This window comes from Clytia hemisphaerica, unplaced genomic scaffold (assembly GCF_902728285.1).
Source record: "Clytia hemisphaerica strain Z4C2 unplaced genomic scaffold, Clytia hemisphaerica genome assembly, whole genome shotgun sequence".
NCBI classification, from domain to species: Eukaryota; Metazoa; Cnidaria; class Hydrozoa; order Leptothecata; family Clytiidae; genus Clytia; species Clytia hemisphaerica.
The window spans coordinates 115,531-139,679 of NW_027103871.1; the positions used below are offsets into that span (position 1 = coordinate 115,531).

At 36.0% G+C, this 24,149-nt stretch overlaps 2 protein-coding genes and 1 long non-coding RNA gene across 4 annotated transcripts in view; 1 reads left to right on the plus strand and 2 right to left on the minus strand.

Moving 5' to 3' along the window:
- The window catches only part of LOC136808324 (EF-hand calcium-binding domain-containing protein 7-like), a 32,518-nt gene extending 15,431 nt beyond the window's left edge, over window positions 1-17,087 (plus strand). The window contains exons 2-15 of the mRNA XM_067064858.1: window positions 859-1,049; window positions 1,774-1,839; window positions 2,163-2,308; window positions 3,485-3,571; window positions 3,986-4,109; window positions 4,377-4,558; window positions 5,593-5,728; window positions 6,419-6,522; window positions 7,774-7,925; window positions 8,931-9,064; window positions 11,700-11,851; window positions 14,556-14,765; window positions 15,096-15,203; window positions 16,163-17,087. Coding sequence (XP_066920959.1) covers window positions 869-1,049; window positions 1,774-1,839; window positions 2,163-2,308; window positions 3,485-3,571; window positions 3,986-4,109; window positions 4,377-4,558; window positions 5,593-5,728; window positions 6,419-6,522; window positions 7,774-7,925; window positions 8,931-9,064; window positions 11,700-11,851; window positions 14,556-14,765; window positions 15,096-15,203; window positions 16,163-16,237 — 1,857 coding nt within the window. The 5' untranslated portion in view covers window positions 859-868 and the 3' untranslated portion in view covers window positions 16,238-17,087. The remainder of the gene's footprint in view (window positions 1-858; window positions 1,050-1,773; window positions 1,840-2,162; window positions 2,309-3,484; window positions 3,572-3,985; window positions 4,110-4,376; window positions 4,559-5,592; window positions 5,729-6,418; window positions 6,523-7,773; window positions 7,926-8,930; window positions 9,065-11,699; window positions 11,852-14,555; window positions 14,766-15,095; window positions 15,204-16,162) is intronic.
- LOC136808326 (uncharacterized) overlaps window positions 1-24,149 on the minus strand; it is a 103,235-nt gene that overhangs the window by 3,035 nt on the left and 76,051 nt on the right. The window lies entirely within an intron of this gene.
- The window catches only part of LOC136808323 (inactive tyrosine-protein kinase transmembrane receptor ROR1-like), a 36,046-nt gene continuing 33,320 nt past the window's right edge, over window positions 21,424-24,149 (minus strand). The window contains exons 13-14 of one of the 2 annotated variants that reach the window (XR_010846863.1): window positions 22,058-24,122; window positions 21,424-21,906 (exon numbers count right to left, since the gene is read on the minus strand). Coding sequence is in view for 1 of the 2 variants with exons in the window: in XM_067064857.1 (XP_066920958.1) it covers window positions 22,551-24,122 (1,572 nt within the window). In the remaining variant the exon portion in view is untranslated. Of the gene's footprint in view, window positions 24,123-24,149 lie in introns of both variants that reach the window. The other variant, XM_067064857.1, reaches the window with a different exon arrangement.

A 24,149-nucleotide genomic window follows, 5' to 3' on the forward strand; every position in this document is an offset into this window, starting at 1 on the left:
TCCAAACATTTTGCACGAGACCTCCACTGCCTGCCAAGCCACTGAGGAGGTAATGGACTAAAAAGATGGAACAGCCCATTAATTCCCTATTCGAGAAGCTCTAAAACATTCTCTATTCTTTCAATATAAGTCTCCCAGCCAAGGCTAGTTTCCCTTTACAAAGTTGTGAAAAACAAACAGTTATATATAAAAATGAATGTAAAATTGTGAGTGTCAAGTGTAGTAGTTTTATTTTGTTCCACTCCACACAAAGTAAAGAACATATTCAAAACAAAGCAGTTACCTATATTTAACTTGTGTACGATTTGGGAAAGTCTAGTGAGGTTCTTTGAATTCCATTTCCAGTATTGAAGAAATCAAAACACACACTTTCAAAAGATACACTTACTTTTCAACTTCCTTCGTGCAACTAACCTACAGTCGGATCAGGCTGGATTTGTGAAGTTGATTTCTCTATACAAAAGTTACTTTGTTTGAACCCGACTGATTTATTTATGCGAGCCAGTCAGTAAAATTGCAGCCGCGAGTCCACGTTTTATTTGCAAAAATGGCGGGAAAATGGTTTGTCTTCGAAGATTTGTGTTAGTATAGAAAATCATCATTTTATTCAACAAAACTGATTTTTTTTTATCAGAAAGTAAATATTGATGGCTATTATTACAGGTAAATGAAAATTCCATATGAACTTTGACAAATTTCATATGCCCCGTGCCCCGTGACCCGTAACCCGTGCCCCGTGACCCGTGACCCGGACCCGTGACCCGTGACCCGTGTTTCGAACTAGCCGTTGGTTCGTTGAGATTTGATTGTTGAGTATAATCTTCGTAAAGCTTATGCTTTATTGTTTCGTTTTTACAGGCAAAGGAAGATGTCTTTTCGGAAGCAATCTAGTTCGCATTCATCAACGAATAAGAGACAATCTTCATTATCACAACAAAATAAAGAAAAGGGAGATCAAATTAATTTTCAAGAAGTTTGCAAGGCAGCATTTATTTCCGAACTAAACAACCTTCGTGAAGAAATTTCATCTGGAGAAGAATTGATGCAATGTAAGTGGTTTAGATTTTAAGGTTTTTTAATTTCATGTTTATTGATTCTTCCCACAAAAAAGTAGTAGTAGTAGTACAGTACAGTTTTCAAAACTCGATTTTGTGAAGAAAAAAGTGTGAAAAGGTTAAAGGGCCATAAAAGTACTGACGAAATTTGTAAACAAACCGTATGCAGCGGGATAAAAAATCAAAACAAACGTCACATGTCAAAATTAAAAATCAAAGCAAATATGGCTGATTTTGATTGTTTTAATTGTTTTACAAGTTTGTTTTGGACTCGTGATTTTAATTGTTGTCTTTAAATGACACGTGGACGTGGTTCGCGCTATGTACTACTTTTATGTCCCTTTTATAAATAATGAGAAAAAACTTTAAATAGAAATTCAATTCGCTGTATTACAATGAATCTAAAGAACAGTTTTCGAAGGTAAGCTTTTAAGGCTATTAAGATGCCTTAAAAAACTTATTAAGGACACAAAATTTCTTTGTCGCCCAACCATGCATTGAATGTGGGTGTCACATTTAATACCACTGCATTGAAACTCAATTTTCCAAACCAAAACAGTGGTAAGGAAATATGCTTGGTAAATACCCTGCAGAGTACTCACACAATTTCAATTTGTCAGTATAAACAAACATAAACTTTAAAAATTTATTGAAATTTTTATGAAAATTTAGCTCTATATATGGCTGCAACAATATTTCTATTCATTTTTTTATTCAGTACTGCAACAAGTTGGCTGCAATCCTTCCAAGAAAACACTTTCAAAATACTGGACTCAAGAAACAGGTAAAGTTTTTAGAAGAAATGTTGGACAGCTTCTTATTGCATGTTTTTTATAAGAACGTCAAATATTTTTGAAACCTTTGGATGTTCTTAAAACTTTTTAAGTTATAGGCCTAAAAGTGTTCTTATTTTGACCATTTTGTGCATATTTTTGTCCATCTTCCTAAAAATGTTCTCAACTTAGTTAATATTTTCGCCATTGAAGCCTTATGTTCTTACATAGTTTGTTCTTATAAAAAACGTACTGCCATTTTCCTTGAATTTGAGTATACCATAAAATGGAATTTAGATTTATTTTGATTAAAGGATGATTTTTATAACTTCAGATGGTTATAACTTCAAGCAGTTTTGCGGGATAGCCAAGCAAGAGAGCCAAACGTCAAAGAAAGATTTAATCAAAGCATTTCAAAAGATCGATAAAAATGGAGATGGTTTTATCACTCATGATGAACTGTTTCAAGTCCTTACAAAGGTAACGTAGAAACTATTAGAAAGGTTTTCTCATCAATTTTAAGTTTCAAGCTTTTTTACATTGAATGGACACGCGTTAGGGTGGGAACCCTTTTTAGGCACTGAAAATATCTGACAGGGTTTTAATTTTTACATTAAATTGACACGGATTTAGAGCAAAATTGGTCAGAAAGAGGAAAAGAAAATTTTTTGTTTACTTAATCGAACACGATATAACAATAGGAGACACCGGCCTGATATAAGAGATATATGTGTTATAAAACGGTAACACTTATACTTGTAAAGCTAAAACCTATAAAAGCCATTTTTTTAATCTGACCAAAGAAAAAAAATCGTTAACTCTGTGGGGAGCAGATTTTGAAAGCCAATGAATTTTTATTCAGATACATTAGAAAACTGATTTACCGTGGGTTTGAAGAATTTGTAGGGAATAAGCGAATATCAAATTGAGTCTCCAAAATTTCCCCCGAAAATCTCTAGCACCTTCTTTAGAGGGCTTCAAACTTTGCTTAATCTGAGTTTGAAAGTACTTTTAAGCTGCTTGCTGAAGGTCCTTGTGATTTTTTTTGAAGAAAACCTTTTACCTGGAGTGGTTTGCTGGCGAGTTTTAGTCACAAAAATAAATATTTTAGAATTTCTTTTTTTCTGCTCTCGTCAAAAATGGCCGAGAAAGTTCCCCTTTCGACGGATCTGGAGCGAAATTCAAGATGGCGTTTTTTGCAGTGACAACAGACTTTTTTGAAACTGAGTATTGGTTCCCTAGTAAAATCTCAGTGGGTTTTTAAAAGTCTCTTAAAGATAAGACAAAATAATTCTTGACCTTGAGGAGAAGCCTTTCAATTCAACCTGCATTGGGCTTTTCCAGAAAAAATTCGTGCACTCCCTGTTGAGGAGGTCCATTTCCGTTCCAAGGGAGTAAGGTTTGAAATGCAGTGGAAATTCCATAAGAAAGGGTGGACGAAAATCCGTTAAAAATAAGGGGAATTCCAAGGGGGTAATGATGGAGAATTTGTAAAAATTCGGAATTCCAGAGGGGTATGATCCTAAAATTGCCTGGAATTCCAAGGGGGTAGGTCACAAAAGGTTGGACCTCCTCAACAGGGGGTGCACGGTTTTTTCCTGGAAAAGCCCAATGTTCCTTTAGAGCCTTTATGAGTAATCCTTCTTTTTCTGAAAGCGAGGTGAACGAATGACCAAAGCAGAAGTCAAATCATTGATTGAAGACGCAGATTTCAACGGAGATGGACGTTTGGATTACGAAGAGGTAAATACAGTTAAAGACACTCTCTAATTCGATGTTCAAGGGGAATGTTCGAATAGTAGAGCGTCGTTTATGAGAGTTTCTTGTTGACGCTGACTTTCAATAGTATCGAATGTTGGAGCGTATCGAATAGTAGAGCTCAATATTATTGAATAATGAGCGCGCATCGAATATTAGAGCGTCGTTTATGAGAGTTTCTTGTTGACGGTGACTTTCAATATTATTGAATAATGGGCGCATATCGAATAGTAGAGCGTCGTTTATGAGAGTTTCTTGTTGGCGGTAACTTTCAATATTATTGTATGAACTTCAAGAAAACTAATTTACTTTCCTATGTAAAATATAACTGTTCAAATTCCTATCAAATTGCAAAATATTTTCATTCAAGAAAAACAATTACAATTTTATTTAATCAAGTTTTGTGATATGATGGACTCCACTGCGAAGAAATGTCAACAAAGATATATGGACGCTCACCATGGCAACGAAGCTGATTCACACATTCATCGAGAAGAATCGAGCAAATTATTTACATCCTCAAGTATGTTGGTTTTAAAATGTTTTCATGATCTAAGAGTTTTATTCCCCATACTTCAACACTTTCAATACTCTGCACCAGAGTGTATCTCACGTTTATCGTTTCGTAGTACGGCAATGAATTTTGAAATTAGCCGTAGATCTCGGCTCTCAGGTCGCGTCTGTAAAGTCGTAGTGTCTGTGAACGCCGTGATTCCTACTCCTTCGTGAGTAGGACCCATTCCGAACGCATTCGGAGGGCTCATATCTATCTCATGTCATATATTCAAAGGTCAAGATGAGAAAAAGCGGAATTCAACAACAAAGAAGAAAATGTCTTTGAAATCATCTTTGAACCGTGAAAATAGTTTGTCATCCTCAACGAGAGGAGCTGATTTGAAAGACCACGCAAAGGATGATGGGAACAAATCTTCTCTTGGTGTCAAGTTGAAAGAAGAACCAAGAGATTTGAATGTGAGTTTAATTAGTACACGAATTTCCTATTAGATCAACAATCAGTGCCATAAATATAATGGCAATTTTGGCTTTTTACCATTTTTCGAGTTCGAGCGAGAATGTCAATTTCGGACCTTCAAATTGACTTCATCGATTATTTCGATCTGGGAGGGATTTATTGGTTTCTAGGCTATATTTCAAGCCCTACTGGACCATTTTGAACTTAGATCCTACTAAGTTCCTAAGTCTTAAGTCTAACGTTAAAACTCTACCCTTCCAACCTAATTTAGAGCGCTTCCAAATTGTTTGTGGTTATGAAATTCCGTGGGGAATTTCCCTTTTGTGCCAATTATTTTGGCACTGATTGTCGATTCATATAAAAAAAGTCACGCAAAACCGTCGAGTAAAGCTAATATTTTCATGTATCAGACAATACACTTTTTACGAAACGGCTAACCGGAAAAAGGTGTATCAGAGCTTTTTACTCGACGTTTTTTCGTGGCTCTTTTACATGAATCTGCATGAATAGAAAATTTGTGTGTTGAGTCTTGTCGCCCTTTTCTTTATCTCCAAGCATATTCTGATTATTCGGTGCTTAATTGTAGAGGGGTGGAATAAAGCAGGGGGTTGAAACTCTGGGAGAGAATCCAATATTAAGTGATTTCTGAAAATGAAGGTTTTGGCACTTTTTGGCACTTTTTTAGTAAAATTTCATAAAATGGGGGTTCATTATAAAATGGTATTGGGGTGATTTCTCCCGAAAAATTGCAAAAGTGAGCCCCTACAGTTAAGCACAAAAGAGTGCGCACCTATACGCGCAGGTACGTACATTCTTTCAAAAGACCTTGGTTTCGTAAGATAATCTGCCTGGTTGGTGCAACGCTTTGATCTGCTCCATTTAGATTTGGGATGAAAATTAAATGTGAGTTTTTGAATGAATGGCTTAAGCAAAACAATCGCTCCGTATCAAACGTTAATCGTAACCTAAACATTAGAACCCAGTCGCTTTCACTTTCAAGCAAAACACCACGATGTTTTTTTCTTTTCCATAGCGTTGGGTTTTCACTTCATTTCGTGGTTGTTTTTACAAAGAGGAGAATGGAAGTGTGGAGAGTCATCAATATCAAATGAAAGTCACTCAACCATCAACTGTCTGGTTGTCTATTAAGCCTACCACGCCCAAATATGGTATGCAAGTTGTTCGTTTATTTAAGTTAGCACTGTAATTTGGTCTAATGTCGACACCTCTCATGTAATTCTGACTTCTTTAGAGTTCGGAATTATGAGAAGTTTCAAGCTCATTTTCTAAAAAAAATTGCTTTGACCACCCCTTATATTATACCATTTATGCATATTGGGTCAAAAGGCTATCGTTTGCCATGGTTAGATTAACTAAACAGCTTTTATTTTACGAGGCAGTGAAAAAAAAATCACTAATTTTAGGGCTCGAACCTTAGCAACCTGGCTGTTCATAAGAAATGCGTACTCAGTTGATCATGAATATAATGTAATATGTAAAAACATGAAACTACATTTCTTATGTTTTGATTACTGAATAATTATCTCTTTGTGACGGGGTAGCTCAGTCGGTAGAGCATTCGCCTTACAATCCAAGGGTTCGTGGGTTTGTGGGTTCGATCCCCGGTCACAGCCAACTCAGCGGATGAGTAGCTGAGGTTGGGTAATTTGATCTAAGCGGTGATATATTGGGAGCTGAGAGTAAGGGTGGCGCCCCACCTCAGAATTCGACCTTCCAGGTCTAGCACAAATAGAAAAGGGGATAGACTCCCTCACTTATGGTTTCCCCTACATCAACCAGATGCTTACTTTATTATCTCTTTATCTTTTTTCCCTAATTCACATTCTCATTTTGTTCAGGCAAATTCAACGACGAGATCTGTGAAAGTGATATGACGGTCTTCATTGTCGAGCGTTCATCCAGCAATACGTTGGTTGCTTTCACTAACTCTACCATTGATGGCGTAAGAACCGGAGGAGTCTTCCCTCTCCATTATAATTAAAACTTTGGTGTAAGGCCAACATACTTTATCTAATTCCGTCGTAGCAACTATCTGGTCTTTTAAATGTTTATAAATAAAGCCTACTGAGTAAGCTGTTTAAAAAAATCACTTTAATACTTTCCATACAAAAAAGTTGGTATGAACCAGACAAGGTATGGTTTACATTACAAGAAGTTTTGGTAATCAACCTATCAACTCCTGATCTCTAACCACCTGATCGGCCAAAACTTGGTCGGCCCTTAGTGACCGGCCCTAAGTGACTAAATTTCGGCTTGGTGACTAAAATTAGGGCCGACTAAAATTTGGGCCGACTAAAAATTTAGAAATGGTCAAAACTTAGTTATTAGTCGGGTCTTAGTGACTAAATTTTGGCTTGGTGACTAAAATTAGGGCCGACTAAAAATTAGGGCCGACTAAAAATTAGGGCCGACTAAAATTTGGGCCGACTAAAAATTAGGGCCGACTAAAAGTTAGGGCCGACTAAAAATTAGGGCCGACTAAAAATTAGGGCCGACTAAAAATTAGGGCCGACTAAAATTTGGGCTGACTAAAAATTTAGAAATGGTCAAAACTTGGTTATTAGTCGGGTCTTAGTGACTAGATTTCGGCTTGGTGACTAAAATTAGGGCCGACTAAAAATTAGGGCCGACTAAAATTTGGGCCGACTAAAAATTTAGAAATGGTCAAAACTTGGTTTTTAGTTGGGTCTTAGTGACTAAATTTTGACGAGGTGACTAAAATTAGGGCCGACTAATAATTAAGGCCGACTAAGTTTTTGCCGATAAGGTACTTGACTTTTTGTCGAGAATATGCTGTTTGTCTTCCGACGTCATAAAGATGATTCCTTAAAGTAATAAAGTGTGTTAATTGCTTTCTCCAATCAAAATGCAAGCGCTAGGTATGGTTAACAAACCCATCGTAAATTAAAAGTGAGAAAGATTGAATTCAGAAAATTAGTTTTGGTCGCCGGATTACCGAGTTATATATGTAGCTCGAAACCACTTACCTTCTAGTACAAAAGTCAGAGGCTTTCCTAAGACGAACGAACGAACGAATGAATGAATGAATGAATGAATGAATGAATGAATGAATGAATGAATGAATGAAAGGAGGTGTGGGGGGTGAATGAAAGGAGATATGGGGATGAATGAAATGAGGAATGGGGGAATGAATGAATGAATGAATGAATTTTACCTTCTTCTTTCCATTTAGAAATCCTGCTTACAAGTAGACCTTGATATCGGTTTATACGACATCTTGACATTTTCGAGTGGCGCAAAACTCTTGGAAGAAGAATCAGATAGTGGACAGGTCAACATCGTCAAAGGATCTGGTGAAGATGCTCGGTTGACCAAGGCCTGCAAGTAAGAATTTCTTGATATGGGGCAATAAAATAACAAGAATTTCTTGATATGGGGCAATAAAGTAGCAACACAGGGGTTAGGCTACGTCATATCTTACTTCGTTTCGAGCGTAAAACTCCTACTCTTCGAGATATGAGCACTGCTCTTGTTTTGAATAATGAATTTCCCCGGATACATCGCATGCGCACTGAGGTTTTGATGAAACAATAGAAAGTTTCGAAACCTAAGCTAATCAGCTGTGTTTTAAACAGTTTTTTATTTTAAATCTCAATTAATAAACTTCTTTTGTTTAAAAGTTCTATCATGTTTAATCCACAGTCGGGTCGCTAGTGCCCGCCCATAGCAGTGCCTGTAGAACAAGAGTAAGGTCTAAAAGCCTGGAGTTGTCTACTGTGTAGACTACACAGGGCTCCAAATTCTGGTTTTACGGGTGTTCTGGATGCGAAAAATGACGTCATCTTGACTAACGCATATGACGAATTTCTTTATATCTTTCTGACCAATGCCCTTCTTTGATTCTGCTCGGTAAAAAGAAAAGGCTAAAAATCTAACAGAAGTTTAGTTGGTTGTTTTTTTTGCTTGAAAACCACTGAAAGAAGGTCTTACATTTACATAAGAAAGAATCACATAGACCATTTCACGGTTGCAATGAATCATGTATTATCAGACCTGGTTGCACCCATAAAACGGCTTCCTTTCGATATTATGGTTAGATGCAAAAGCATCCAATATCCGACTTAGAGGATTTTCTTTTTTAATTGAAGAGTAGTTTTTTCAGGGGGATGGGATTGATTGGTATTTTTGAAGGTGGCTGGCTAATTTTCTTCAAGGCTAAACGCTTGATAAAATAATATCTAGTAATTTAAGACGGTTACGAGTAAAATAAAATTATCCCTGTATTTTGAACCCTTGGAAGTTACAAAAAAATACAGTTTGTCGACATATTTTGTCTAAACATGATGAAATGATATGACTTCTCTATTCATTTTGTTCACCGTAACACAGAGATACATTTTTGGAGATTTTCTACCGTTGCGATATGGATGGCAATGGATATTTGAATCGTGATGAATTTAACGAATTTCAATTGCGATCATCTGGTGAAGGTTGTGACAACGAAGCTTGGGAGGTCGTTAAAGGTATTTATTAAATAGCTCTGTCAACAAAAATATTTATGAGTGTTTAGGATATCAGACATCCGTGGGTGTATAGGCATCAAAGGGAATCCTCAACAGATGTCTTGAGACAGTAGAATTCTATATACTGAATATGTCACATTACACAATGCAATTTGATAAAATGATCAAACTTTTCAACGATTGTGCGAACGGTATTACACTACAATAATTTTCTCAACTAAAAAAATGCGACCCTACCTTGGCAAACTCAACCCTCTTTGAGAAAATTAAACATGTTCCTGCCCTGTGTATGATGAGATGCCATCAGGAACAAAGTCACTTGTCAAGCTTTTTGGACCTACCCCGGTGGAGGTCCTATAAATTAACCTTTGTCCGTCTGTCCGTCCGTCCGTCCGTTAGTTACCAGCTTTTCTCGAGATTGGCTCATTAGTTTTTTCTGATTTTTTGCACAATGATACAAAATGGCAATGCCCAAAATGTGACGGAGCCCGATTTTCGAAAAAAAAATTTGGGGGCAAATTTGGGCCAAAAAACAGCTAAAAAAACGGGTTTTTTGGACTTTGTGAAAAATTGGATCATTAATTTTTTCTGATTTTTTGCACGAAAGTAGGGTACCTTCATAGGTATAAGATGGCTCAAGCAGATTTTTGCAAAAAAATTTTGTTGGCTAAAAAAACGCATGTTTATCTATAAGAATCATTATTAATAAGCGAACATCAATGTTCTTAGTCAAATTACTCAATTTTTTTATGAGATAGATGTTTTTTCTGCTCATGAGGGCTTACGTTTGAAGAATATGTATGTTTAGACAGGAAATTTGGGTTGCTTGGCGTGTTTTTGAAGAAAAACTGGCCAAATTCGATATTTTTTTATAAGCACATTATCAATTACTTAGGTATTGGCTTTTCTCGAGATTGGCTCTTTCTTACTTTATGATTTTTTACACAAAGATGCATAACTATAAACCCTTGAATGTGACAGAACCTGATTTTCGAAAAAAAATGTTTTTGGGCCAATTTGGGCCAAAAAACGACTAAAAAACGGGTTTTTTGGACTTTGTGAAAAATTGGATCATTAATTTTTTCTAATTTTTTGCATAAAAGTAGGGTACCATCATAGGTATAAGATGGATCAAGCAGATTTTTGCAAAAAAAATTTGTTGGCTAAAAAAACGCATGTTTATCTATAAGAATCACTATTAATAAGCACACATCAATGTTCTTAGTCAAATTACTCAATTTTTTATGAGATAGATGTTTTTTCTGCTCATGAGGGCTTACTTTTGAAGAATATGTGTGTTTAGACAGGAAATTTGGGTTGCTTGGCGTGTTTTTATAGAAAAACTGGCCAAATTCGATATTTTTTTATAAGCACATTATCAATTACTTAGGTATTGGCTTTTCTCGAGATTGGCTCTTTCTTACTTTATGATTTTTTACACAAAGATGCATAACTATAAACCCTTGAATGTGACAGAACCTGATTTTCGAAAAAAAATGTTTTTGGGCCAATTTGGGCCAAAAAACGACTAAAAAACGGGTTTTTTGGACTTTGTGAAAAATTGGATCATTAATTTTTTCTATTTTTTGCATAAAAGTAGGGTACCATCATAGGTAAAAGATGGCTTAAGCAGATTTTTGCAAAAAAAATTTGTTGGCTCAAAAAACGCATCTTTATCTATAAGAATCACTGTTAATAAGCATACATCAATGTTCTTAGTCAAATTACTCAATTTTTTTATGAGATAGATGCTTTTTTTTCTCACGAGTGTTTAGACGGGAAATTTTGGTTGCTTGGCATGTTTTTATAGAAAAACTGGCCAAATTTGATATTTTTTTATAAGCACATTATCAATTACTTAGGTATTAGATTGATTGGCTCTTTCATTTTTTATGATTTTTTGCACAAAGATGCATAACTATAAATCCTCGAATGTGACGGAGCCCGATTTTTGGAGAAAAAAATTTTGGGGTAAATTTCAGCTAAAAAGAACGGCCATAAAAGGGTTTTTTGTACTTAGTGAAATATTGGACCATTGTTTTTTTTCTGATTTTTTGTATGAAAGTAGATAAAAGATGGCTCAAGCAGAATTTTGTAAAAAATGAATTTTTCAGCTCAAAAAAAGCATCTTTATCAATAAGAATCACTATTAATAAACATACATCAATGTTCTTAGCCAAATTACTCAATTTTTTGGAGATGTTTTTTTGCTCACGAAGTCTTGAATATGAAAGAACATTTCAAGAGCATGAAATTTTGGTTTCTAAACGTTTTTTTTATAAGAAACAAACGGCTAATTTTAATAGATCGTCACTATTTGTGTTCTGAATGATTGTTTAATGGTCACGTCACGTAGATATCAATTATAAACGTATTAAATGCATAATCCAGGTAGGTCCATCAAAGTATCACTTGTTAGATTAGCTTTGGCATAATTTTAAAATCGAGCGACCTCAAAAAACGAACAAATTCCCCCTACTAAAAGTTCTTAATTCATTAAAAGTATACCTATGTAGAAAATATTTGAGTTAACACCAAACCCTGAAAACAGTTTCAATGGACGCCAAGAGCGTCCAAGAAAGAGCCTTCTTATCAAGCTAAAACATCTTTTCAAATCTATTTGGCTCCTTTACAGAAAACTTCGAGGTGACGCCAACACGGGAGCTCACACCGAACGGTTTCATTGATTTGAACTTAATGGAAGCGCGAGATCCGCAAGGAGGTCCTGACGAATTATGGATCACCATAGAAAGTTTTGGATACTCTAAAAAGTTGCAATTATCTATGGTAAGTATTAGATCTGTTTCTTGATTAACTCAGATCTCTGCCACGTTTAGTTCAAGCCGAAGTTCCAAGTTCATTGACTGAAGGTATAGAGTCTATCACCATATTTCACTAACACCCTGCCTGAAAGTGCTTGGGATTCGATCACAGTCCATTGTGGTGAAAGTCTGTGATCGAAACCTTCACACTACCGAGTTTATGTATCGGAGGATATTGAGGGTGACGGTATGTAAAATCATACAAAACAAAACCGATAGTCGATGTACGGCTCTATATCGCCTTTGCTCACCTAAACAGACGACGGTATTTTGGTGTTTTTTCCTTCGTCGAGCAAAGTGGATGGTGATTTTGGAGACATGTCAACTTTGCTTTATACCGTCCCCCTCGAATACATAAACTCGCTACTACTTATCGGGAGAAGGTTAGCGAGGCACAGTGATAGCCTTATCCAGATTGTGAGCGAATGCATATTGAACAATAAATTGCATACAATTCGAACTTTAAAGTTTGAGAACAAAGACAGATCAATCGGTTTTATGCTCAAGTTTCTGAGTTCATCGTACGTAGTGCAAAGATAGAGTATTCCTGTAATAACGTAAGGCTAACAGGGCATTCTCAAATATTCGGAACAACTTGCCATAAGTAATTTTAGGATTTTCCTGCTGATTGGCGACATACCGGGTGCGTCAGAAAAAACTTTGGACGTTTGGTGAGCCACTGGGACCGAGCAAAGTCTTTTTGAAACTCAAAACCACTTTTATTAGAAAGAGGATAGTCTAACTTAAATTTTGAGGTATAGCTTTTTAAGTTGGGTAAAGTATTTCTCAAGTTATAAGCTTTTGAAGTTAAAATTCACTTTTCGAAAAGTGTAAAAAAACGTCAAAAATGGGTAATTAAAATGTTGTGACAATAGACAGTGTTGTCGAGGTATTTTTTTCCATACATCACACTCTTCACAGATAGATTCTCTCAAAAATTCACCAAAATAAAATTTTTAATTGTTGTTTTACAAATTCCCGCTCTGGTATGTTTTATTACCCAGTGGAAACATTAATGACATCGTTAAAAACGTGCACATCAGAACAAAAGAGACAGAGATAGGGACCGCGAAAGACGGGGGTAAAATGGTTGGAATCGACCAAAATGTTGTTTTTAGGTTTTAGACCACCTATAACCATGGGATAAGTTTTAGAAGCATTCTTATCATTAAATAAATGTCCTGTAAAAGTTTGGTGGCCATAACTTTATTTTTTATGAAAATATGAGCAATTTTGTAAAATTTTGAATGGCAGACGACCTACCAACAGAAAATTGGATTTAGACAGGTGAGCGCGTCCTCAAACCCCCATGATGTTATACATTTTTGGAACTGGAAGAGATCAGCGCTGTTTTTTTTTTTTTTTTGTCTCATTGACCCAATCAAATCCTACAAAAAATTATTCAGTTTTTTCTGGGAAAAAGCCACTTTTGAGGGCTTTAGCTGTCCTCCCCGGCATTAAGACAAAGATAATATGAAATTTCAACCTTTTTTACATATTGTTTGTTAATAAAAATTAACATTTTCAACCGCGCTCTGCTGTCTTTTTTGGCTCAAAGTTTATTGGTATTCGAGAAATTCTACAGAATTGTCGAGCGCGTGTTTGTTTACAATTCGAAAGTTCAAAGTCCACGGAGAGTGACAATCTGCCAGCTCTCCGGCATACAGGATATTTTCGATTCATTCGTACGGCAAACGAAAAATTTGAAAAAAAAAAATTGATAAAAAATTAAAACTTTGTCTTGAGAACCTTCGTGCCAAGTTTCAATGCTATAGCATTAATAGAAGTAAAGTTATTGCAAAAAATGTATTTTTCGACATAACCCCCGGATTTTCACTTTTAAACCTATTTAACCATGATTTTTCCAAAAATCCTCGAAAATCGTTCCAAAAAAAGGGTCATTTTCAGGAGATAGAAAATTTCATATCTCGAGAACGGCTTGGCCGATTTTGATGAATGACCCCTCATTTTTTTTCTTTTTTGATGCTCTTTCCAATGAGCATGGTTTCAATGCGCTAAAAACAATTTGAAAAAATCATTGCGGTCCCTAAGAGAGAGATGGAAAAAAAGAGAACAAATTTAATTACCTGTTTTTGATGCATTTTTGCTCTTTTTGATAAGTAATTTTGAGCTTCAAATAGCAATATCTCAAAAAGTTTTGTTTCAAATTTAAAGAATAATACCTCAAAATTTAAGTTAGACTATCCTCTTTCTAATAAAAGTGGTTTTGAGTTTCAAAAAGACTTTGCTCGGTCCCAGTGGCTCACCAAACGTCCAAAGTTTTTTCTGACGCACCCGGTACAGTCACCCGATGGTGGCTCTGCACATTTTTTCCCGTTAACGGTTAAATACTTGGTTAAACAAATTTAGTATTTTTCTTAGTTTTAACCTTTCCAACCTTTTCCATGGAAATTTCCAACTTTTTTTTTTTAATGCACAATTTCAAACTGGCATAAAAGCATGTAACTTGAGAGTTAGACAATGTGTTTCGGTACCATTAGAAAGGTATTTTTAAACTCTTTCTAAAAGCATTGTGCTTTTTGCCCTTTTAAATCAAGGGATCAAGAGCTATAGCCTTAAGTCTGGGACTCGGTATACTAAGAACGTGTATATACGTCACTCGGGTTTGAAAGGGTTAAAATGTTTTTGGAATTTAAAATTTCTTTCAGGCATGTCCGTTCATCATGGAGGTGTACACAAAGAAAGGACAAAATACTGTTTCATTAGTGGGCGTCAGTAATGGCGGGCCGCCCTTACAAAGCGCCCTCTCAAACGCCATCATGAGCATCGCCAACAAACAAAGTGTAAAGAATAAGAGAGATCTACACTTGTTGATTGCGGAGTTTAATCAGCGTGTGACCATAGCCGTTCAAAACCAGGTAAGGCTGTCCAAGGTTGCAAAAAAAAAACACTCTGAGAGAGATTTTCCACAGTTTTTGATTGATTTTACATCAGATATTTGTTGATTTTTTATCACTTTTATTGTTGATTTTCATCAGATATTTGGTTCAAATTATTTTTAAAAAATCATGATCCTATGAGGAAGAGATTTTCGATGTTCTTGATTTTGATTCCTTCTCACTTTTTTGATTGGTTAATTGCAACCCTTAGAAAGATTTTTGAGGCTCAATAATCTAACCTTGTACCCGACACTCAAAACACCAAGAAAAACAAATAATGTTCTTATACATCCTTTTTTTGCTTTTAAGTCTCACAACATTGTTGGTGTACGCCTCGATTGTTCAGCCAGTGAAAATGTGCTGAGTCATCAAAATACATTGATTATTTCTGAAGACATCGAACCAAAATCTTTGGAGGTAAAATATTGAATATTAGTAGCTATGAATGGAAAGTTTCAAAGAATCTCGCTAACTTAAAAGAAACTTTGATGATTTGAGTCGAGTTTGAGTTTCTGTTCAATAACCCTGTCATTGATTTCATGTCACAACTGAAATTCCTTCTTTTACACAACGTTTATCTAACGTAAAGAATTTTGCCTTTCGAATACAACGAATATTCTCATATTTTTTGTAAGCAACTGAGCTGCTAAGGGTTTAGCCTGAGAATGGTAAAAAAATCAAGCAACTTGGCTTTAGCAACCTAACCCTGAAACTGAGCATGAACCGGGAAATCAACCAAAAATACCTAAAAAAAAGAAGAGGTACATTCCTGGCATTATTTGCTGGCATTAAAATATGTACCGATGGTATTTGAATACCAAATTTGAGGTATTTTGGACATAGAATGAGATAAAAGACAGAAATTTGAAGCTCAAAATCCATCAGCAACTTTTTCACTGAAATCCGGAAAATCAGCAGCAACTCAAGTTCTGAGACGAAAATTGGGGTTGCTTATAAAAAAAGTGTATTATGTGTACTCATTGAGTTTAAAGCCCGAAGGGCTAGAGTAGAATCTCTACCCTTTCTCAGGCAAGAAAAAGTGAAGCCTTAAAAAATGCGCCGTATTTTTTGACGACAGATTGAATCTAGCAATTCCTTTGTTTACGGTTGATATTTTTTTCGAAATTTAGTGGTAAATTTTAGTTTCAATCTGTCATTTGTGTAAAAACCAGGCGAGCCGCTCAAAGCCGCGCAACTTTGGTAGGATTTGTTGGCTTCAAATCCTACCAAGAAGATTCGATTCTAGCCCTTCGGGCTTATACTTCATTGGTTGTACCTCTAGTCTTTCTATCTTTCAAATCTCTCTGTAATTTGCACAAATTAGCTTTCTCGTTGAGAGAAATGCACTGTCGTGAAATCACTCTCCTTTTATTTAGATTTTCCACCACCTTGTTGCGGAAAACAAGAACGAACGAATGCAATTGAAATATCATGAATCTATTGAACGTTAATGAAATAACATGATTAACCTACAATCAATTCTCTTCTATTCCAATCTTTCTGTGATTTGAATTAAAACGTTGGTATCAACTTGAAAGTCGTGCACAACATTCGAAAAAGATGGAATCACTAGAGAGAAAGAATCGAACAAATTAGAAGAAATATTTTTCAGTTGTTGAAAGTTTTGAGAGAAAAAATTGAACGATATTTTACATGGAAGGTATTCTGATAGTTTTTGACGCTGTTCTATTTAAAATGCATACAGGGGTGGGATGGGGTGGACGAACCTTTTCAAGTAAAAAACACATTCTTGAAAATGTGGAAAATGGCAAATTTGCTAAAAAAAACCTTGGAAAATTCTTCTTCGTACCTGAAAAGTGAGGGTGGACAAACTAAAACCAGTTTTTTATTACCTCCTGGAAATTTAGAATGATTTTTACCCCCTTGAAAAATAATATGACTTTGACTAGACCCCCTGGAAATTCTTCATCGGGTTATCAGGAAATGTTCGTCCATCACCTTGTATGGATATGAAATGGAATGGCCTAATATTTGCATTCAATAATTGGAAATTTTCAGGGTTATAAATGATAGGGAGGTGAGGGTTCAGAACTGTCGCTCAACACAATTGTGGACAATATTCCTTTTTTAATTTTTAATTTTATCATATTATTTATTAATTTCGCATAGCGAAAGTATTACGATAGGCTTTCGCGGCGGCGGCGGTGCGGAAGAAAAATTAGAAAACGAAAGTAGTTGAAACTTCTAGAACATTCTCGAAAATTCTGAAATATGGACTCACTCGCTAAGATAAAATTTAATGATTCCGATCTGCAAGTGTTAGGTAGGCGTAACCAAGCATTCGTAAATATTGCTCTTTTTTTAAGGAATTTTTTAATGGCGGATTTCAGCATGCTGTTAGACTTGCTCTGGTTTTTTGTATTTTTGTCATGTTTTTGGTGTTTTTAGAGTACTTAAAGAGGATTATATTTCTTTTAGCATAGTATTTTATGTTTGTGTAGTTAGTAAGTGCACCAATAAAGTGATATGAATCTTACAATTTAAAGAACTGTCCTTGAAAATCACTACACACAACAACACAGACAACAGACAGGTATGATCTTCATTTTTACAGGTAGAATTATTTGTTGATATTTGATTAAGTTGTGTTGTAAGACAGATTATCATTTACTAAGTATTTCACTGAAGAATTTATGGCAGGGGATGCCAATGTCTGTATACCTTTTGTTTTGTTAGCTTAGCTAACCGTGAGATCGGGTATTTACCTTGCATCAGTGGAGGCAAACATGCATAGCCTTCAAATGAATGACCTGTCTGGTCATTAAAATACAAAGTTAAATCAAAACAAAAATGATAGAGTAGAGCTGTGTACGGAGCTGCGTAGTTCATTTGTTTTGAAATTTTGTTGCTTTGATTGGTCAGTCATTTGATTGATGGCTATGCAAGTCAAGTTTCCCTCCACTGATGCTGATGCAAGTTACCCGACTTCACGGTAGGTAGATGAGATGTGTCAGTTTCCAGACTCCCCCACTCTAGATAACTATTTCCAATCGATGACTACCGTAAGTAGTTGGTCTAATAACGACATCCCTCATCTAAATTCCGACACCCTTCTTTAGAGAAAGAAATAATATGAAAGCTTAAATCACTGATTGAAAACGGGTTATTCCTCTCTGACCACTATATAAGCAAAGAAAAACAGTTTCAATCTTTCTATAAATCTCAGCTGATAAAAAGAGTGTCGGAATTAGAGGAGGGGAGTCGACACATTAGACCAAGTTACGGTAATCGCTAACCAACCGATTGATTGGATACCGATTGGTTTCAATAATCATTGAATTGATAGGTAGGTAATTGAGACTATTCTAACTGATAATAGATTGGTTTTTCATCGATTGGCTGTCGATCGATTGTGAACAATATCAAACATCTTTAGAGTAAATTGATGGAAAACCCATCAATTGATAGCCAATCAAAAGCTTCCCGTTAAATCTTGATTATAATAGACCTTTTTTCAAAGAGGCCACCCTGTTGAATAGTTATGTAGTCCAGCAGAAAAACAATGATAAAACCATGCATAATTATTACAATATGCATGATACAATAATAATGCATGGCTCTATCATATGGCTGGACTACATAATTATTCAACAGGACTTCCTCTTTGAAAAAAGGTCTATTGCCTATCGATTATCAAAAACAATCGATATCCGATCCATCAATTATTTATCGATTGGAAAAGGATATATCGATTGTATCGAATGGGAGAGTCTGGCATGTTGGATGGGCGCTTCGTGGAATAGTGGTCATTAACCTTGAATACTACACCACAGTGATCTGGTCCTGGAAGTATGAAAAATCGGGGAAACTTTGACTCATTTCTTTGCATAATTCAAGTTGTACTCATCATATAAAGATAAAAATTTGCATAAATGTCACATTTAACGAAGAAAATACACCAAAATTATTATTTTCTGAAAATCCTTCTTAGTTCTTCTTAACCAGAGTACTTTCGTTTTCTCGGGATCCCTCTATCCCTAGAAATCCCCTCCTAGATCCCTCAAATCGGAATCACTATAATTCCTACTGGGTTTATGCTACAGGCACGAAATTTGCACTGGAGAAACTTATTATTAGTACAACAAGGATAAAACAAATTATTTTTATTACTAACCAAAACTTTTATGAAAATTTTGAATCCGATAACAGATCGCTGTGCACAGGCTTCAAAGGTTTCGATTCCTGCTGGCAACGGTTCACTTGGAAAGTGAATGAGCCTTCACCCGGGTCACCCCAAATGGATGTGAGTGAGGGAAACAATGACAAGGTTGTTATCAAATTTGATCGACCTGCTCGAAATCAATTTTCTACTGTAAAGTCAATCAAAAAATTCTCAAAAATGTGTAACTCCACGTCTCAATGATATGGATGCAATGCAAATAACAGCAGTAACAAAGTTTCTTTTAAAGGTAAAAAACTTTTGCAGAAAGAAAATTGGTTTAAAAATTTCACTATAATTTCCACCAAATGTAGAATATTTCATGTAATTTTCCAAATTTGTGCTTTTTCAAGCTTTCAAACAGTTATTTTTCTTATCTAATAGCAATATTTTGCCAAAAATAGCCCTCATGGTCTAATCAAACTCTTTTTATATATATTTATTTTTCAAGGCATCATCAAAATTATATGCCTGCCACAGTTGATTGTGTTTGATTTTGTTTTATTGAGATAGCATATATTGTATATTGTATCAAAATCTGTCGTCCCAAAAGTATGTAGATTCTTTACCTTTCAAACAAATTCTCAGCACCAAGTTATGCTAAAGTAGAAAGTTATACAGGAAAGATATATTAGAGGTGAACGAGGGTGAACAATCTAGTATGACTAAAAGTTTTTGAAATATTGAGAAACTATGAAGAAAAAGGAAAGAAGATGAGTAAAGTGAGGATTGTTACTTTTTGCTTGTGATGACGTGAAACTATAGTACATTTCAACATTGAGGATTTCAAATCTCTGCACGAATTTCACGTACCTCTCTAAGATAAAAAGTTACTGTACAGTACAGCCTTGTGGGCTAAAATATTGAAAATAGCAAACATGACTAAAATAGCAGATAGAGTTTGAGCTTCTTGATATGTTTTGGTTTAATTTGGTTTAAATTCGATTTATCTGCAAGGTGTAAACTTTTTGTATTTTTGTAAATTTTTGTATATATCTTTGTCAGATTGATATTTATTTATTTGTCAACACAGGTCAGGTTCTATATATAAAACTATATATACAAACTATATACAATTTCATATATATTGACAGTAAAAACTGATGTGGACTGTATTCATGTCACTTGGCCAAACTGGGACAGTTCACATTTAGGTGGCAATAAAGCTCTAGCTCTAGCCTCGTTCTATTTATTGCATTCTTTTAATGGTAAAGGGGGAGTGAGTACTTAGACATTAATAGGTGCCAGGTATGTGCTGATGCTAAGGTTTGGTTTTTGACCTTCCCAAGTGTCTCTGAATTATTTTAAGGTACGAAACTTGAAAAGTCAAAAAAAGATCTCTAGAAGGTTAGAAATTCTTTTAAAAATTGTTCTTAGAGTCACTTTTTCGACTTTTCTCTGTAAGGATAACTTTATTCTCTGTTAGAGCCAGTTTTTCTCAGGTCTGACCTGACAGTCTCTAACCCTAGTACTCCCCCAGTCCCGGTCGTTTAAAATGATTATTTCATCTATGAATAATCAAACACTGTGCGAAATTTTCGACTCTGAGTCGTCTTGTTTACTGTTGTTTTACTGTTGAATGTTTTACTCGCTAATTCGAACTCGAACGGGAAATTAACTTTAACTTTTTTTTTCGGAATACAGAGAGATTCGAATTATGGAAAGTATTTCATGACTGTCTGGTGAGGATAAGTTCCAATTATAAAAGGATTCGAACAATAGAAGTTCGAATTAGCGAAAGTTCTCTGTATCAATGTACAAATATGAAAATAGACAAAGAAAAACCTCCATTAAAACCATATGTATTATTTCATCTTTTGAGTGCCGCTACCCTTTTGTACGTTTGGGGTCATGCTAAAAGATCAATACGAGATTAGGTAATATACCCCAGAATGCAACAGGTGAAATTTCCACGCCGACCGGTGGAACAACCGTACTAACATACACGCCTTTTTTTATAAGAATGGTGTAAATCCATTTGATCATGGATATTCTTAACTTTTTGGGGAAAATCATCCTAAAATATCCTTATAGCATTCTTAGGTTAGGATCCTAATTCAGACTAGATTTAACATTTGGTACATACGTCTCAAGCATAAAATAGCATTTTTGTGAAAGGAGTGAGCCTTACTTGGGGACAATTTATAATTGTAAAGTAATTTATCAAAAAGGCCTACTAACAACTAACAACTTAAAGAGAGACTAAATGTTCCTGTTTAAGATCTCTTTCAGTTTACGAATCTGTAGAACAATTCACTTTTTTATTTTATAAGCAAACATTTTGCGTTTTTTGAGAGTTAAAACGTTCCTAATTACGTCAGCGTCAGATACACTGTAAACGTACTACTTGGACGTTCATTAGGTCATATAAGGTCATTTTGAACAAACGGATTCGCGAAGATATACCAAAAAAAATTCAATCCGATTAAAGTATGAGAGGGAGAGGGAGATAAAATGTTGTGATGTGCGATATTATTTCTGAAATATTAAAACTGTGCCCCTTTTTGAAAGGAGGTGTGGAATAGAAGTAACACGCATCAAATTTCAGCCGAAAATCTAAGAAGCCAACGGTGAAGTAATAATCCATACAAAAGACTATTTCAGAAAATTAAATTTTAGAGGTGACGAAGAAAAAACATTAAAAACTCGAAAACTCTGACCAATATTTTAGGCGATTTTTTTTCGGGAAAATTTTCTTAACCTGTGAAAAACGTGAATTTGACATTAGTCTTTAATCACAATTTGGCAAAATTTGATGCAGGTAATCCCTGCTTCGGCATACAAAAAAAGTTATACGCGCATGAAAAATAAAATAACTTAAAGTTATAATTGTCTTTTTATGATACAAATAAAACAATGAGGTCAACATTTTTTAGTTCATTATATACCACTTGCAAAATGTTGTTAAAAACAGTTTTTTTTTCAGGAGTGGCTTTGACCCTGATATATTAGTGAGGTTAAGTGTACCGGGATAATCACGACGACGGACGAAAAATGTAATGGGCTAGTGGAAATACGAAATTTGATTGGTTGAAACTCACTAGCCTGTTAAATTTTCGTTCGTCGTCGTGATTTTACCGATTTACTTAACCTCACTATTACTTTCACTTGTACAACGAATTTGTTTGCATTCTTTGTCACTCAAGGTATATCAAGTTGTCTCGTTGTAAATGAGGTTTTATTATAAACCATCCACGATAATGAAAGATGGTGGCGAAGAATTAATCACGTTCTCCAAAATTGGTCATACTTGTTAGAAAAAATTCTATTCCAAAATCTTATCATAACACATTGCTCGTATAAGGTCTGAAACACATTGATTCAATCGGTGTGTGAGAAAAAGCCTCCCGTTTGTTCTTTTCTAACAAATTTCGAAATTTTCGGATCATTTAGAGAATGACTAAAAAGCTTCCGCCATAGCAGGCTGTTTCGAGGGTCGCCATTCTGTGAATTTCAGACAGTGGCAAACAATGTAGGTAAGATTGAATTACTTCTCCGCCAGTAAACCTAATACGAAAACTTCATCCGTCCGATATACACGCCTTCATGTATCAACAACAGCAACTAACTCTAATATCATATTCTCATAAATAGACTTGCGCATTCCCGTTGCCATGGTGACCAACATGATGGTTACTATGGTGAGAATGATGACGCTGTGGTTGCGATGACGACACGTAGCTTTTAATTGATTCTGACGTTTTACTACTCGGATGATCTGACGATTGGCGGCTGAAAACTGAAGAGGCAGGCGGGCCAGTTAAAGAGGGTGGATAAGAGGGCGTGTAAGATGAATAAGCGCCCATAGGGTGCATTCGATGGCTTGATGCAGAAGATATGGAATGGTGATCCATAGCATGCATCGGGTATTGATTGTCTATTAAATAATTGTTCTGTGAATGGTGATCACCGCCACGATTCAAAGAATGGTATCCATCGCGCGGTAACGAATGGTGGTTATTATGCGGCCGCGCGGGCGCCATTCGTTGTATATTGTTCATCATCATGGATGGGACTGAGCGTGGCTGACTGACCATAGATGAGGAGTGAATTGAACCAGGGTGATGACCGATGCTGTGAACGGACGGGTTCGACGAATGACGGGAGTGCATACTTGAACGATAAGAACCTAACGGTAAGTCACGTTGGCATTTACGTACAGACGGCGGCGTAATGCTATGCACCGACGAATGCATTTTGACGTCACTTAAATGTAATGGTATATCGGCGCCGTGCGAACTATTACCACCGATATCGGGTGTGTATTGCCGTCTTGGACCGGAAGATTGAGTCGAAGCTACGTCACTGATTGATTTCAAGTTATTGTAGATTTCCGGGAAAGCCGGACGGTCATTTGGATCCACCACCCAACATTCGGCCATGATTTCGAATATCGGTTTCGGACAATGGTCCGGACACGGTAATAATTTACTGTCTAATATATGTTCCATTGCTTGGTAGTTGGAAAGTCCGAAGAACGGGCGTGATCCGTACGAAAAAACCTCCCACAGTAAAATACTAAACGACCACACATCACTGGCCGTTGTGAAGTTCATTTGTGAAATCGCCTCGGGCGCCATCCAACGCACCGGCAAAGGCGGCCGCCCGGGCGCTCGATAATAATCACCAGCGTACATATCACATAATCCAGAAAAATCTGAAATCTTAACAATTCCGTTTTCAGCGACCAAACAATTTCGAGCGGCCAAGTCTTTATGAACAAAAGCGTGTGAACTCAGGTAAGACATCCCGTTCGCTATCTGCTTAGCTATGGCAAACAAATCGTTAAACTCGAGCGGTCCGCAATTATCCGCGGCGTGTGCATCACTAAAATTAGGTGAGTGTCGTAAAAGGTATTCGTGTAAGTCTCCAAATTCTGTATACTCGTAAATCAACGATAAGGGTTCCTCTTTACTGATGACACCAATGAGCGCGATAACATTCTCGTGTTTAAAGTTCGCACGTGTCTCCGCTTCCCGTACAAAATCCTGTATTTGCTGATTTGAAGCTTTCTCGATGATTGCTTTGACGGCCACGCTAGCGGTAAACGTACGGCCGTCCTTACTTCCTGTATAGTCGGCCGTATACACACGCCCGATGTTCCCGTCACCCAACATACGGAAATCACACAAATCTTCGCGATTCAACTCCAAAATCTGTAGGGAAAACAAACAATAACTTAA